This window comes from Porites lutea, chromosome 4 (assembly GCF_958299795.1).
Source record: "Porites lutea chromosome 4, jaPorLute2.1, whole genome shotgun sequence".
Lineage (NCBI taxonomy): Eukaryota > Metazoa > Cnidaria > Anthozoa > Scleractinia > Poritidae > Porites > Porites lutea.
Genome location: NC_133204.1, coordinates 12,786,624 through 12,804,446, shown reverse-complemented (window position 1 = coordinate 12,804,446; position 17,823 = coordinate 12,786,624). Strand labels below are relative to the sequence as shown.

Genomic DNA, 17,823 nt, shown 5'->3' with positions numbered 1-17,823 from the left:
CATGTTTCGATATGAAATAAATGGTCATGTAAGAAACACTAAACTTATCACGTGACTTGTTGATTGAAGACGCGCTACGTGTTGTTTTGTATGTTGTTCTTTTGCAATGGCCTGGTTAGGTGGGAATTTTCCGCAATTTTGAGAGCCTTTATCTCTTATTGACCATGAATAAGCAACGAGGAAACGCTACAATGAGGCTGTCTACAATTTGTCTGCTAATTGTGTTATTACTGGGCGTAAATTTTGGACGAGGCGAGGTGAACTCATGTTCAATGTTGCAGCGATTACACGGCGAAATGGTCAACATCAAGCAGGCGAAAGAAAATGCCGAGAAAGAAGGGGGAATCGTCTCAGTTCCTAAGGCGATGACAGTGAATTCTTCAGTGGATTGTGAACAGGGATGCTGTGGTAATATCAACTGCACGGTGTATCTATTTTATCCGCGTCAGCCTTCTAATGATGAACACCAGAACTACGACTGTTTCTTTCTTAACTGTCGACCACAAAACTTGTGCTCTTTGGTCAACGTCAGCAGCAAAGCTGAAGGAGCAGTTGTAGGAATTCGAGATCTTCAGCTAGCAGGTAAAGGGATGTGTTAAGCTTGTATTAGACTGCGAGCAGTCTCTTATTTTTCTTTGCAAAGTTACTGCAACAGTAACCCAAACATACGAGCCGCGGTTTGCAATCGCGCTAGCTGAGAACTAGACCGGTTTTAAGAGAAGAGGTGGACTGCAAGCAGTCTAAGCTTATATTGACACCCTGTACATACACCATGCCAACTGAACGCAAGGTTCACTGGAGTCCAAATCAAAACGCATCCTTGTCTTGTGTATAATTATAAGTAACACGCGTAACACAACTGTAGCTTGTTTGTAATGCATCAGTCAATTCAATCTGCACACAGCACTCCCCCGGGCTACTGCGGGGCATTTGCCCGCCTTGTCAGTCCCGAGGTGGGGCAATTGCAAATTTTGCACTCCCCGGGGGCCGGGCATTTGCCAACCCCGGGGCCATTCTTGAGCTTTTGACATGCATGCGGTTTCCTATCAGAATATGACTACACAGAAGCTTTTACTGGAAAAAAAGCAGATTGGCTAATCTGTCAAGGACAGGAATAAATTGAAGAGAAGGCGGGCGAAAGGGGGGTACGAATACCGCAATACCACATCAAAATTTAGCCAAATACCGAAACCGCAGTTACAAATGGGAAAAAGTTGACGTTGTCAATATTACAAATCCTCCTTTCAAATAGAAATAATACTTTCATGTCAGTGTTTCCAAGTCAAGGTGCGTCGAAGTCAAGCGTGCGATAAACATAAGATCATCGCACTCGTTTAATTTTGTTCATTACATGTATACATTTACGTAAATGATACAACGGGGGTACTTGGGTTAATATTTGCTGGGTATGTGCCGCTGGCCTCCCAGAGCCCCTAACGCCATTATAATCTATCCTGTGGCCAATGATAGACCCCACCTTAGTCACTTTTGGACAAATATTTAATTTTCTGATCCCAGCTTAGTCACTTTGTATTTTTTATGACTTGACCGTTTTTTAAGTGAATGAAGAACACTTTACTTTTCATCTACAGTACAAACATTGTGGTACGTTTGCTAACCGTAAATATGAAGAACTGTCTTACCCCAAAAAGTCGGAAAATGCGCGACCTCATACTGCGGCACATCCCCATTAGCCTCTTATAAGGAAGTAACTCCAACCTCCCCCCCCCCCCCCCCCCCCCACCGCCAGGCTGCCATGCTACATAGGCTAAGCACACACGATGACACTAATACTTGTATATTCTATATTCCCGCATTCACAACGAGAAGGACGAGTTGTAATTTTTAGACCACACCATCTTCATAGATTATCTTTCAACACTATGCAATTTATAACGACCTCACTGACCTCACTATTTGCTGGAATATCTGACTGATCAGTTAGTTGATCCTGTGGATCGCTCGCCATTGTTTCGCGACTGGCACGAAAGTGGTGGTAAGATTGGTAAAGAGGTTAACCAAGCTGACTATTCCCACAAGGTCCATGAGGTCATAAATAGTGCGACATGTTTACGTATCATTGGATAAAAAAGTTAATGTCGTTAATCATGTCAAGTACACAACGATTTTTTCACCGACTACGGCAACATGAATTTTAAACTCACCGCACACTGCTTGGCCCCTGAAAACCGCAATACCGTACTTTGAAATAAAAATTACCGCAACACCGCACCAAAAATAACCCAATACCGCAATACTGCAAACCCTTACGCCCCCCTCGAAGAGGGTTGTAAAGGCATGTTCTCGATTTTATGCATGCATTTCTTCATTGCTTATCAAGCAAGAGCTATCGATGTGAATCAACGTTTTTTGGTTCTTGAATCAAGTTTCTCTTGATAGTATTTGAAGAACATACTTTCATATTTTTAAAACTATTTGCAACATATGTTACAGCGCTCTATTAATTTTAAGATCAACAATTTTATATCAGTACCAAAACCATAAACTGGTGCATGTTATCGTGGCATTGGGGGGGGGGGGGGGGGGGGGGCGCAGCAGCTGGAATTGACTGATGAATAATGGTTGGTTTGGGAAGCAGTAATAAAAAAGTCTGTGATAATAAAATCCCACCAAACCCACTCTTGTCCAGGTTTGAATCCCAGAGGAATATTGTAGTCACAGTGCATGTACAAAGTGGTACAGTTGTACATACGCTGGACTTCATTATATTGTATTTGTACCATTCACACTATATCTACATATGAGGGGGATCCTGCAAAGGGGGATACCCATCGCGGCAAGACATCAATCAGGGTGTAAAGAAAGTCATTTTTAAAGCTTGCCATTCAGGCAAGCTGAAGCTAGAATATACTAGCCCAAATGTCATTTCAACTAGCCCCAAAAACATTGTGATGAGCAGAATTGATTTCACAGTTCTTCTCCAATTTAAATTCCTCAAAAAACGTCACTTGCCTGTCGGGCAAGTTAAGAACAAAATATTATTCACTAGCCTGATAGCAAAGTCCACTAGTCCCAGGCTATCGGACAGTACTTTCTTTGCATTCTGTCAATGTTAAAATAAAAAGGAGAGGAAGTAAAATAATAATAATAATAATAATAATAGTAATAATAATAATAATAATAATAATGATAATAATGATAAACAAATGAATGAAATAAAAAATTAAAACCTAATGAATATAATGTCCATATAGTACATGTTGAAATTAAAATAAAAAGGAAAATAGAATTTGAATAAATGAGTAAAAGATCAGTGAACAGATTATTTTAATCTAATTTGCATAATCTAACCTAATATAAGTGCCTTCTGGAAAAATGAATTTTTTACCATATCCACAATGTTGCTAGGTAACAAATTCCATTCTTTAATGGTTCTGCAATAAAATGAGTTCCTATAGGCTTTAGTCCTTGGTGTTTATTCAATGAACTTGTCACTGTGGAAGGATTGTTGTTGACAATTGCATCTTTTGACATAGCTTGGGATTTCTAATTCTGATTCACCATGGATGACCTTATGAAATAGCGTGCAGTGAGGCGAGCAATTTTCCTTCTACATGTATCGTCTATCCTCTATGTGCAGTTACATGTACATGTAGAGCAGCTTCTCTCCTGATTTTTCCTCTTCTTGAAAACCAACTTTAGGAATGTAGTTGATGAGGACCACTTTGTTGATTTGTTATCACTAAATCATCATGTATTTACTTTATTTGGCAGGTAACTCAGTGGAACCGAAAATGTCTTCTAACTTAGCAAGTGTCTCCTTAAGCACTGAAGCTGTACCACATGCTAATGATGGTGAAAAGGTGCGTGTTTATTTCACTGTGCATTTTTAAACAAGGGTCGAATGATAATGATGAACAATAAATTATTGTTCATCGTTATCATTTGTAATTCAAGATTATCTGAACCATGATCTCATTCTACCAATTCAGATATGACATCACATTTGCATGATCCTCCCTGTTCATTCCTGCACCTTTGAGATCATATCTACAATGTAGGAAGGCATTTTTCTTGAATATACTGGGGTGGTCGATGTTACAAGAATTATTAGAAACTGTGCAACATGTGAATGTCAAAGTTTTTCAAAATACTTTGTGTTCTTCCCGTTTCAAAGTGCATTTGAAAAATTTTTGATATTGATGAATGATGTCCTCTAGTTGTTGGCAATGACAAGCATATTGGAGATGGTGCTTTGTAAGCTTTTAATGTGTTTATTTTATTTTGTAAAATATGTTGACTTCACTTATTTCCACATTTTGAGACCTGAATTTTGTAATCATACAGTACCTGGCTGAAGTTGCCAGGGTCAAAATTTTGCTCTGTTGGGCTGTCTTAACTCAATCTCTCAAAAATATAGCAGTTATTATGTTATACCATTTTTTCAAGAGGGTGGCAGCTTGATTTATGGCTGTTCAGTGGGTAACCATTTTTTACAATTTGGTCATCACTGTCAAATTCTGGTCAATTCTGATGACTGAATGACTGTGAATTTCAGACACCGTTTACTGTGCAGAACCTAGTTAAATCTATCAAAGTAGTTACATGTTACGTGTACTTCGAGCCACTAATCTATTCATCTTCTCTCCAGAAATCCAATTTAACAACTAAGCCAAGCAGCACTGCTAGCACCCAGAAATCAACTAATGCAACATCTACAGCTCAATCTGAAGGTATGGAATGATATAATAATATTACCTTAATTTAAACAATTAATATTGAGATAACCAACTGGTCGGAAAATTTGTCCATCGCTGTTTGAAGGTAGCCTACATGTGAGTCTCAAGAGCAACCAACCTCAATTTTCTCCCAACAATATCATTTGATTATCAATAGCAAAGGTTATGAGAATTAAGAAAATGATCACCTTTGGGAAACTGCTTTGATCTTTTATCAAATTCTCTCAACTAAATCTGTTAGGAAATGTATGGGTATTAGTGTGGGGAATTTGTATTTGGATATTGGGGCTTAATGGGTTAAATTTTCAAGTAACACAGTAGTGTGAAGTATCATGAACAAAATAGACAGTATGTGGATGAAATGCATGAATTCATAAAAGAAAACTTATCGACATCATCAAAGGAAACTTACCGCCACAGACTCCATAGCCTCGTCCGAGATCATGATTTCGCGTCCATAGCTTCAATGAAACTGGACGAAGAAAATACTCAAGTGTAAGAGCAAAAACTCGGAAAAACCTGTACTATAAACAGAGGTTTGCTGCCAAAAATCGTCCTGATTTCCTAAATCCAATATGGCAGACAGTTGAGAAGATCAGCAGAGCAGGCAAGAATCCTACAAATGTGCAGGTCGTTACATAGCCCCTTTAAGTGCACAGGAGCCATGCATAAATTTCTGATTCTCCTTGAAATTATTGTTAATGCAAAACCCCATTTTTTCCTTTTAATAAAAATTAAACAAGCAATACATGTAAATATTAATTATCGAGAAATTTTGTATTCTCTCCAAAACGAAGAGGGAAATACCATTAAGTGAAAATGTGGAATGAAGGATTTTGTGTGTTTAATGCACAGGAAATTGTGTCTATTAATAATACATGTATTATTATATCGTTGTTGTTTGTCTTTTCCAGTTTCTACAACTTCCATGCCGCTAAAAGTGAAGAAAACCAATGAAAATAACCACACAACATATGGATCGTTGGTGATTGCCCTTGCTTTTGGTATCTTGTTCTTTTTAGCTGTCTTAGTTCTCATTGGTCGTCCATGGTGGTACTCATTTCATAGACCAAGGTACTCCAAGGTGGATTATTTAATGAATGGACTCTGAAAAATCTTAGTCTTAGTTGGAGAGTCATACTACTTAGTAGGAAGGCAGGTAGATGTAGATTTAATTGTTGTTGATATTTATTATGTATTGTTACGAGAGATGTAAATGGTGTTTGCTTTTAGGTGTTACTCTGTAGTCTCAGAATTTAGTACAGTTGGAAACTGTATGATAATTTCTTAACTTAAAGAAAGTTCACACCAAAACAAGAAATGGATTTATGTCTAAAATACTCCCTCTTGGACTCTAAAAGTAGTAGTCATTAAGGTTGTGCTATAATTTTTTCAGCCTTTTTGGTTGGCTAGGATGATTAGGATTTTGTGTACTATGCATTTTTCATAAAAAACTAATTTTCTCTTAGTTCTTGAAACAACAAACTTAAAATTTTTTTTGTACATCTAAAACAGTTTTAAATTATTATCAATAACATTAGCACTGTATGTGTGTCAACTTGTTCTATAATTGGTAAGTGGTTGGAAAAGTTTTTGGGTTTAGAAAACCTCAGCCAAATTGGTTAAAACTGGATTTAAAATTTTACGGAGACATTGGAACAGCCACCTCAATTTTTCCAGGACACGGGAAGAAGAGAGACAACAACAATGATCTTTATTGTGCTCTTGATACAAAAGTGTTAAGACATAAAAAGGAAAAGAAGGAAGAGGACAGGACTAAGCCTGAGAAAATAGCTGACATTTTGCGATGTTGAACATTACTGGTTTCTCCTAGAAATGATTTCTGTGGAACAACTGCAGAAAGTCTATACTGATGACAGAAATTCCATACTGATTACGTGTCACTGCCCAGATCTGGGTAGTACCTTTGATTGCTTCAAGCAAATTTTCCTCGCAGCACAACCAATCAGAAGCACTACCCAGATTTTGGTAGTCACAATTAGCAAAGAAGGAATTTCTGTGCTCGTTTCTCAGACACCATTTCACAGGACAACTCCCAATAACGTAGATGTTCAGGGGAAGTCAAAAATGGTACAGGTTACAGAAGGACAGTACCAAATAACCAGAAATTAAGAAAATACAGAGTGAGGCAATGCTTGGTGAACATGGTATTTTGTTTTGACTGTTGGGACAATGTATTTATCTGCACTGTTATGGTGAGAGTCACTAAAACAAGGATATCATTTTAATCACAGGAAACCCAAATTAAAAGCAGCATAATGAAATGCTGCTGTAGATTAAACATATAGTTTTCTAAGCTGAAATAGTGTTTCATTTACAGTCCTAATGACATGTAGCAACCAATAATTATGTGAATGTTAAATGGAGTATGATAGAATAGTACGGTTAAGACTATTCAAGTCTACTTGTGGTGTTGGAGTGACCAAGGGCACAAGTATAAAGAAAATTGACTTGAGTGTATTCAGACAAGTTAATGTTAGGTTTTACAAAATTAATGTATGTTGAGAGTAAACTTGCAGCCATCCCAGGGAAAAATTGCTTAACCCTTAAGTCCCAAGATTGACCAAAGTCAGTTTTTCTCCCAACAAAAGCAATACATAATCAAGGGAAAATATTGTTAAAATTAATACAATAATCACCCGATGGGAAAGGCTTTGATAATATAAAAACAAATGCTCTTAACCAATTCGTCAAGGAAATGTATGGAGATTAGTCTGGAGAATTTGTGTTTGGATATTGGCACTTTGATAAAGGGTTAATTTGGTTTGGGTGAGTGCAAGATTCAAAATGAGAGTTTGATTTTACCAGGAGACTGTACATTACATGTATGTGTTACAAGTCAAAATTATATTCAGATAATTAAAAGTTTCTTAACCTACATAAACTGTAGGTTGATTCTCAATCAACCTAGAGGTTAAAAAATTTTAACGTGAATTTAATTTTCACTTGTAACATATGTATTTCAATGTGATCTATAATATTGTTTTTTTGGGGGGGTAGATATTATTTTGTGTCATTTACGCAACTTTGTATTTTTTTGTTTTCATTTTGACTTGGTACCGTAAGTGACAGGGCTTAAGGATTACTCAAGACAACATTGATTTGCCAGGTTGATATATAAAATAATAGTTGGACAGAGTTGTTACTAGTGTTTATTAGGAGATATTAGGATTGGTAGAGAAAGGAGAAGGCAAACTTAGTAATGTTTCATTCTTTATTTTAGTTGCTATCATTTTCCTTTCAGAGCTTTCCAAAGTAGCCTTAAGGCCTATTTTGGAGATCAACATCTAGTAGACATCCTTAGCTTGTATGTTAAAGATTTCTATTCTTTGGAAAAGGTATGATGTTCATGGGTTTAATTCATCGATCATTATTATTAGCCAGAGTGATCAAACTGGAAGTTGTAAAATAATTTAATAGAATCAAAGAGGTAAAATAAAATTAATTTTTATTTGTCATTTTCTCTTGCAATAGTACTTCTATAAAGTTGTTTTTGGAAGCCAGTTTTTACAATATTGGGTGTTCACAGCTGGTAGGTGGCATATAAACCACAATCTTTCCTTCCTTCCTTTGTGTACATGTACTCTATCTTACTACCCACTGTGTGGTCTATGCATTGGGAAGTAGTTATGTAGTTGAGCCAAGTGACAAGGGTTGTACCGTGTAGCATGAAGATTTTGCGGGAGTTTTATTTTGTGGATTGGCGATTTTTTTGGTTTGCGGAAACAAATTTTTGCGGTTCTCTGTTCAAGTAGCAGAATATTTAAGTGGAAGAAACCTTAATATGGTATTTTAAACTTTTATTTTACGGTATGTTGAGTCAAAGTTCACTCTACTTACATATTTAATGGAGAATAATACAGTAATCACTGTAATATCTTACTGCACAAAGGGACTGAACAACAGCAAAATAAAACAAAAGCCTATCCATACCATACACAATAAGTCCATTAAAAGCAAAGTTTCTAATTTGACTGAAGGGAATTAATTTTTGCAGCGTTTTATTTTGCGGGTTTTTTTTTCTGCAGGAACTAATTTTTACGGATCAAGGTCAATCTGCAAAATTCGCAAAAAATTAGAACCTGCAAAATTTTCATGCTACACGGTAATTTGGAGATTCAGAGTGCAACTTTTTTTAGATTCAGACCACAAGATATTGAACCATTTTCATGCATGGAAAGATTTAAATATCCCAGAAATGTATCTTTTTAAGATGGTGTGCCTTCTGCAAGTTGGGATTTTTAACCTATTTTATTTACCCTGCAAATAGAAGTTTCTCTCTTAAATAAAAAAAAAAGTAGAAGTTTCTCTCTTGCATGGATTTTAGTGTTTATGAAGTCGTTTGCTTGGCTTGTCAGTCACATAAGCTCCAGGAGAAACCTCTTCAGCGGACCGCTTGTGGTTTTCATTAAGCATGCGTCAGATCGTTAATTCGTTACTATAGAGATAGTGACAGAGTGTAATATAAAACGAAGCAACTGTGTGACTGACAAGGGACGCAAATGACTTCGTAAACACTAAAAGCTATGCAAGAGAGAAAACCCTGTTCACCGGGTATGATTTTATTCCAACTGCTCCTCGTACTTGAGTGATGTGCTATAAAAATTAACTGAATAACCTTGGCTGCTTCACCTACAATATGGGTGGGGGTGGTCAAATCCATGACTTATTGAGATACCTAGACCCTGGCTTAAAAATTATAAACTTGCGGCAAAAGGAAGAAAAGCAAAAAATACCAGTGGTATGATGTTTGAAAAATAGCGGGAAAAATGGCAAAAAACTTTGATTCATTGTTGTTTGTAAATAATTCTCAAAGTAGGCCAGAAGCAAGTTTTAACAGATCTAGAGGCAACTGTGACATTTGCCTTGGTACAAGTAATTAACTGACTGAAGTAGAGATTGACATGTTAGCTCAAGGGAATAAATCTACCCTTGACCTTAAATATTGTGAACACAAGTAAATGAAATAAATGGCATGAATGAGTCCATTAGCAAAATGAAATTTGAATGATCTATATCATCTTGCAATGGAAACATTAATTTTTATAATCACTTTTAACTGACATTACTATCAACATGTTCAGTATAAAAGCAGGAAAAATAATTCAAAAGCCTTAAAATTATGTCTTTCCAATATGTTTTTATTTTTAACTAAATAATGTGCTCTCTTTTCCATAATATTGAGTAAATAGAGGCAAATTAGAGGTCAAATCTCATTATTTTTGCCTTGAGGAAGAAAACTATTGTAAATACATGTATGTAATATGATATTTTAATTTATGGTATAGTTTCAATGCTCAAGTCTGCTAATAATATGAAAATGAGGCCTGTTGATGAGCCTGCTGGCCTGCTTTACTGGGCTGGCTTGGTTCATGCCTTATTTTCTTAGGAAATTTTAATTAGCCTGGGACCAGGCTTCGTAGTGGGGAAAAAGGTGGAAAAAAATCGGTGAGCGAAGCAAGGCGAAAGGTAGGCTAGGAGTAGTCCCCATTCTTCCTCAAGGATAATAGAGTGACTGAAACACGAGTGCGTGTGAAATTGTGGTCTAGGCGAACGGTAGTCTGAGGAGAGGAAAGTGTGGTGCCCTTTCCCCCTCCCCAGTCTCATCCTGGGCCCAGGCTAAGAACATTTTTGTTCAGGTTGTGTGAGAAGGCGGGCCATTAAGTCTGCTACCCAAGATCTCAGTTTGAACAAGCCAGCCCTCGTCCTGACTGTATTTACAAATAACAAAAATGGCACATGGTGAAATGAGGCAAGAGCTGAGCCTGCTGGTTATCAAATTAGGCTTGCCAATAAGATACCAGTTTGAAAAAGCATAACCTCACAACAAGGCATGACCCAAGCCAGCCTGGCTGTTTGGCTGCCTTGCTTTATAAGAATATTTTAAACGGGTGACTGATCACATTTGAAAGCATTTTTGAACAGCAAAATTACTTTGACTCTTTACTAATTTACTGAAATGAATATTTTGAGATTCAGAGCACAGTGCAAAGAAAATTGTATGCTAAAGTGAATACACACAGGAATAAATTTCAACATATTTTTTTTCCTTTTTTAGGCTCAGCTGCTAGTTCTCTGACGCCATGCTGTCGCCTCCCACATAGATGTTAAATATGGGGGTGTATATTTTTATAAATGTTTTGTTGTGTGGATGATGCAATCCTCCCACACAGAATTTCCTATTTGAACCTGATTCACACCATGGATGTCATTTGAATGTCAACAGAATCGATAAGATGGATTTAAAATGGTCTATCTTGTGATCAGTGTGTGGGCCGGGGATTAAATTACGTCAGCAAGAAAGGCATATGCGTTATGCTTTAAATATTTTTACTTCAAAACATATGAAAAAAAAAAAAACAGAAAAAGTGAGTGGGTGGCATAAAGGATAATAGTATTATACACATTGTATTTGCATTTTATCATGATGTTTGTGTGGGGAGCGCACACAACTTCAGTGTCAGAGGTAATATTGTTAAGTTACGATAAATCTACCAAGTTTTAGCTTCGCTTCGGAAGAAAAATGACAAAATTAATTTTATTGTTTTCTCCAGTCTTTTCCTACATAGAAATTTTTACAAAGCACCATGGTGTGCTCAAAATTGATCTGAGGATTATTGGCAGACTTAACTAGGCTGAAAATAGATTTTCATGCTATAAACAGCACAAGAAATAAATACAAAAAAATAAAAGATATTTTAATGGGTTACTGCAAGAGAAAACAATTTTGTTCTCTTCCTTCATATCTTAGTGGATATAATGGGTTACTGCAAGAGAAAACAATTTTGTTCTCCTCCTTCATATCTTAGTGGACAGCTTATCAATTAAAATATGCTGTCTGAACTGAATGTTAATGAGTTCTGCAGTAATATTATTTTTGAACACGTGAAGCTGTGGATTGATACAAAGTTGTACTCGACTCTTTTACACTAGGGAATTTTCACTTGCAATGTTCTTGCAATTTTGCTTCACTGTCATGAGACAAGTTCCATTTCTCCGTTTAAATCCCCCTGAAACGTGTCTCACTGAGTAAGCATTTATGTCGCAGTGATTAATGTGGAAAGTACAACATGATTCATTTAATACTTTGTACAAATAAATAATTTTATGCTATTCAAGAGGTTTGTTAGAGTTAGCAATATTCCAACTTCTGCAAAAAAAATGCCAATGCATGATGAAACTTCTTCAAGGGCTAAAACGCGAGTCACTCTTGGTATACTGTCTTAAATGTGCATGCAATTCAACAGTATTAAGGTATGTAAATTGCCTCCTGCAAAGAGAAAATACAAGGTAGACAACTTCTGGTTCTAGCCCTACTTCGCTCTGCCATCTCTGAGAAAAATGACAAATTAATGATGTCTGCAATATTATTAGATAAGCTTCAGAACTACAGACTGGTGAAACTCCATGAAATTCCTCTGGATCTAACCCTCCTCTCACATATCAAAGAGGCAGTCTTGACTTCCATGTTTGTCAGCCCTGGTATTCTTTGATTTAAGAAGGAAAAATGTGAATTCACACTAATTTATAATACTTTGCGAGTTACCCTGTTAAAATAAACTCAATGGAATTTAATTCTTAACTTACGTTTAAAAAACCTACTTAGGGATAACTCTATAACATGAATGCAGGATATAGACTCTGCCACTCAAAATTTTCCCTGAACTTGCACAAGACTGAGCCTTCTTGCAGGCTAGAATTTCATGTGGTGCTAACCATCTCAATGCAATCATCTTATTTTCCTTTTTGAACTTATTTGATAATAGGGAGAAAAGTCTGAGAAAAGTTAATAGAACACTTTGTACAACCTCAAATCTGATACTTGCCAAAGTACTGACAAAGTAAAACCAATTTTCTTAATATTATTCATTTTATTTACACCCAAAGCTCAATCTGTTCAGAGAAAATCATGATTTTTGCTTCAGTCAGCTATTAACATATCTCGATCAACCAAAGATAGCAATTACAGAAAATCCACTGTATTCTTAAACCCAACGTAAACAGGTGGCCTCTTGACCAAACCAGGACCCACCTAAATAAAATATAATAATAACCGCAAATGAAAGACTTTTTGTACATCTCCTCTGGAAAGTATAAAATATAGGGACTGTGTAAAAGATGAATCTCAATTGTTTTGGTCTAACTGCAGATTTATTTACAGGTTTTACATTGCCTTTTTATCATCATCATCAAGTGCCATTCTACTAGTAGTAGGTTGGCTATCATGGATCTCCTTTTTCTTAGATCCATGATTAAACTGTGGGTACATGGTGGTGTCCCTTTTTATATTACACTATTTTTTTTTTTTAGGTATAGTTTGTCAACATCAAAAGACTGCTTCAAGGACTGTGATCAGATCAGTTTTGTAAAAATCACTGAACTCCAACAGTGTTGGGAAGATTAAAATGTATTAAAATGTTATTAAAATATATAGTATTCTTCAGATCTGCTGTTAAATGTGAGGTACTTTTTAATACTGACAAACTTAAATATATCAAGTTCTTCACAGAAGATACGAAGATGGCATGCGCATCATGTTTACAAAATGACTGAATGCATTTATGCAAACCACCAGTGAGTTTGAGACACTGGGGAAAAGAAAATAATATCACTTTGCTCCTGCAAAATCAGCCATGTATTATGTATTGACAAGAACATAACACTAAAAATTCAATAGTTACTCTATTGTAGATCTAAAAATACATTACAATAATCATTTCCTGTTCTCTGCACTGTTAGTTATATAAATTTAACATAGCCTGAAATTTAAGGCTGACAATAGAAAGGTATCCTTCAAGCTTGAATTCCAGGTAAACACAACAAGATTTTCACTTGTTTTTTCAACCAGATTGTGTTTGTCATAAATATGATGTAAATGTTCCAGATTTCCATAAAAACAACTTGACGGAATAACACCAAGAAAAAACATTAGTATCACATTTCTGCCAGTTTTCATCTGCATGCTAACATAAGAAGGGCTCCCAGCCCAAGGCCAGCTACAGCAGCTACACGCCAGCCACTCGCGTTATTGTCAGAAGGACCCTCGTCTGTCGTGAAGAAGTCAATAAATCCATCCTGAAAAAAAAAAAATGAGAACGACTATTTAGTAATCATGACAAAAATACTACTGGCGTGTACTTTTGCATAGCATAAACAGGTTTTCATTGCACCTTTTGGATAAATTGATGGTTTTATAAGCACGCTATAGAAGGAAATTCATAAACGTTACGAGCCCTGAAGCTTTATGGACGAATAGACCCCCTTTACTCCATACACGGAGAGTTGCACTGCTCACACTAACACTAACGCTATTTGGTCAAAGTTATGCTAAAAATGTACACTTTATCATCCTTCAATATAATATTTCAACTGTCTTGAATTTTGCAAATGGATGTGAACTCCATAGTTGGTGCAGATACTATACTGATCAGGCATCCGAGTTCCTTCCGGTTTGAAGGTCCAAAATATCAAGATTACGTCATCTTGATGCTGGATTAAAAAAACAGAAAGGGTTAAAATTTATAGGGTTTATTTTTTTGTGATTCGGCATGTGTCAAGTAAAAGAAAGACTAAAGTTTTAAAGTTTTGGCGGATCGTATTTCCCTCAAAGCGTGACTAATAAGTAGGCTGACATACTTGCAATTTCCGATTTCCAGTTCAACTCCACGTACTCAAAATACTATAAATTTACTACAGTCATTCAATACGAATCCTGGCGCCCTACAATAAATCTTTGCTAAATATTAAAACAATCCCCAAATAAATTTCCCTCAGACTAACCGCGTGCTAATATCTCCTTGCTTTGGCTAGCAACATTTTTAAACTTATTTTTGTCATTTTTGCTTATACTCTATCAAAACCGAAATAATCCAGGATATCGTCAGTTCCCCAGGAAGGACAAGCGACAAGTTCTATTCTTGAAAATACACGAGTGAAACAGACGACAGGATGAAGCGAATTTGCATCCAACTCCAAAAAAGGCACGTTTACTGAACACCAAATTTAGGTTTCGCATATCACATTCTTAACGATTTTTTAAAATATATTATTTAAAATTTTCTTGCTTTATATTTACGCTTTTCATTGAGATTACAATCATTTTACTCTCGATCTGCGCTTTAACACAACGAACACAGCACACTGTATATTTAAAGCTTAATTAATAGCAAAATTTTTTGCGCGTTTTCGCCTCTATTTCAGATTACACCGGGCGAAATGACAAAAAAGAGGTTAAAAAGATCGATTCTCAAAGATAATAGCCTTGCTATTTTTTTCTGAATATTTTCTGTATTTTTGAAATCCTTTGATTTTCTCGTGATGTTTAATGTCAACAAATCGCGCTTTTATTCTTAGTGATTCAGCATTTCCCGAGCCATGAGTTTTTTTCCACTTACTACCCAACATTGAACACATACTAGCACTACTGAGCGAGGACCCATTCACAGATCAGTTGTAATTCCAAACATACTCACCCATCCGCCATTACTGTTAATCCAAGGACCAAGATTCTGGTTCATGTACAACGAAATCCATTCAACGATGTTCTCAATAAGTTGCGCCAAATCCTCTCTTGAGGCACAGTACACGACCAACGTGGCCCCGAACGCCAGAAAAGCTACTATCCGACCCCAGTTAGTTCCTGTCTGGAAAATTTCGTCCGCTATTCCCACAAAAGTAGCATACGTTGATGCAGGCGTTAGATGAAGCTGATCGCACATGGTTTCGAATAATTGTCTGTTTTCTTCTATCAATTCGTCAGCGACTCGTCGCAAATGACGAGCCGCTGGCGAAGTTGAATCCACATGATATCCAGGCAAGAAAATATTCCTTTGCCGAAGTTTGTAGCCGACGTAGTCCCTGACAATCTCCTGAAATGACTGCAATAGATTTTCGTGTCCCATAGGCATCATCTGCGGCAACCGTGTCAGTCAGGTCAACTAACTTCTTTCTTGAGTCTTCTGGGGAGCAAAATTAATATATACCACGCATTGAGAACCTACCCAATCACAAACCGTAAAATAAAAGTGCATAATGTTATTACAATATCTAGTGTCAATGACGTCATAAAGGGTTGAGCGCGCATAGACTGGTATAAAATATTCCCAAAACTGGTCTGACGTTCCTTGTTACTATGCGATTTTGAGTCTTACTTTGCTTACAAAAATTTCCAGGTCGAAGGTTAAATACACTTACTCAGTTTAAATATGCTGGCAACAAGATAAGCATGGTTGGTGAGGCAATTCAGACGAAGGCAAAAGAAATTCATGACGTAATTTTTTTAGTCGCATAATTTGATTAACAAGTTTTCATTCATACATAGGTTTTCTTGAATGATCGTCGATTTTTCACTAATATTACAGTGATATTCACGTCCCCATTAACAACACTGGTCGAAAAATAAGTTCTTTAGTCGTAAAACTGCATGTATTTGTTACCTTTCAATCAAGATCTTGTAAAACAAGTGTTGGAGTAAACAAATTTAAAAGTTTTGTGGTTCATAAAATGTGCGTACGTGATAACATGCTCGAACGTCACAATGAGCCCCAGGCTGAGAGAAGCACTTATGAATTTGCAGATCTTGCAGAATTACTTCGCATTTCTTACATTTTATGGGAAAATTCTTTTTCTTAAACTGCTAACAAAAAGTACCCTATTTTCAAGGCAAGATGTACATACAAAAAAGTCAAGAACGAACTCCACTCTCTTATTTCATTCCAGTTGTATGTTGTGGAAAATTGCCAATTCATTAATTTGCTGCACCTTTCTTTGTACAATACTATACATGGCGAAAAAGCTATTTCAAACTAAATGTAAACTGTTATTACAGGACCAAAAGTGGGCATTTTTGCTTCTATTTTTCAGAATTTTGCCGAGTTTCGGATTGGTCAACAACTCTGAAATTTTCAACGCGTGACAAATTGTGTCAATACAATTTTGTCCTTTTGCCGAGTGAATTACATGTAAAATACACTTTATTTGTTTAATAGACCCCTCTACACGAAAATTCTTTTTTAAGCCATTCAGATTTTTTTAACTGGTTAAGATCAGTTCTGTCTGACAAATAGCCGCCACAAGAAGAAGCCGTGTGTTTTAAACTTTAGATAGTTCCATTCCGTGTTGATATGCAATAAAATGAAAAAGTTATCATTTACGTTTTCCGATCGAATTGTCAATCAACATGAGAGAGATACACCCTGCGCGCGTTTTTAAATAACTTTAAGGAATCCACGATCGAAGGGACGTTGGAGAAATTCTGGCGTTCCACAAAGAATTTAAATCATCACTGGTACTTCATTTGCGATTTTTCCCCCACCACAAAAAATTCTAAGCTTACCAAAATGACCCGGCCGAGAAAACTCTGCCATCATTTTTAAGCTAGACGTATTTACTACTCAATCAATCCACAGTTTGACTTTCGTACTAAAATCACGAACCTTGAAACACGCGATAACACTGCCCACACAAGTATAATAGTAACGAATGAAAAATTATTTACCTTTTAAGCCGGAAATAAATCTCCGCCCAATAATCGTTTAGTCGCTAGCTCAGAAAGACGAAACTCCTGAATCGATTGCAACTGCGGCGGCTCTCGAATTTATATATCTGTACTGTTGATCTGCGTTCTTCGCTCAAAAACGGATTATAAAATACGATAAAAGACGCTAACATATAAAATGAGAACATTTAAACTCCCCTTCCAATTTTAGGCTGTGACTTCCGGTTAAACTGGAAGTGTAAACGAGAAAGGGAAAGACCCTGAAACCGGTTCTGTAACGCTGGCACTGAATTTGAATTTTCATTGACAATATAAACTTGTTTATAACCGAAATAGACCTGAAACGAAACATACTGAATGGGAAGTCAAAATCGAGATTCAGTTTCAATTTATAGTGTTCCGGTCAGCGCTAGTTCTTCTCCATTCTCGTCACCTCGTACTGCCCCTCCATGAATTTCGAACGCTTACCAGAGAGCCTGTTTACAGGCTTTTGACAGACTTATGGAAACATACTGAACACATGAATCAATGAACGTCATTAATTCCCCCTGCTAACAACTGGAAACGGTCCTGCAAAAGGGTATTACTGAACAGACTTTAAAACAA

At 36.4% G+C, this 17,823-nt stretch overlaps 2 protein-coding genes across 4 annotated transcripts; one reads left to right on the top strand and one right to left on the bottom strand.

Annotated features, from left to right (window-relative positions):
* The first annotated feature begins 75 nt into the window (after positions 1-75).
* On the top strand, positions 76-8,179 carry LOC140935973 (uncharacterized). Its single transcript, XM_073385553.1, has 4 exons — positions 76-582; positions 3,736-3,824; positions 4,613-4,694; positions 5,615-8,179. Exons 1-4 carry the CDS (start codon positions 165-167, stop codon positions 5,809-5,811), a joined length of 786 nt encoding a protein of 261 aa, XP_073241654.1. The 5' UTR covers positions 76-164; the 3' UTR covers positions 5,812-8,179.
* A 3,593-nt stretch (positions 8,180-11,772) lies between these two features.
* On the bottom strand, positions 11,773-17,375 carry LOC140935971 (apoptosis regulator R1-like). 3 transcript variants are annotated; one of them, XM_073385549.1, is made up of 3 exons: positions 17,218-17,375; positions 15,194-15,679; positions 11,773-13,796 (listed from the first exon to the last, which is right to left on the bottom strand). In XM_073385549.1, the coding sequence occupies exons 2-3, from the start codon at positions 15,629-15,631 to the stop codon at positions 13,674-13,676; spliced, it is 561 nt and encodes a 186-aa protein (XP_073241650.1). In that variant the 5' UTR covers positions 15,632-15,679; positions 17,218-17,375; the 3' UTR covers positions 11,773-13,673. The 3 variants fall into 3 exon arrangements, with proteins under 3 accessions (XP_073241650.1, XP_073241652.1, XP_073241651.1); XM_073385551.1 differs by having other exon boundaries at positions 15,194-15,676; positions 17,218-17,370; XM_073385550.1 differs by lacking the exon at positions 17,218-17,375 and adding an exon at positions 17,156-17,171.
* Between the last annotated feature and the right edge of the window lie 448 nt (positions 17,376-17,823).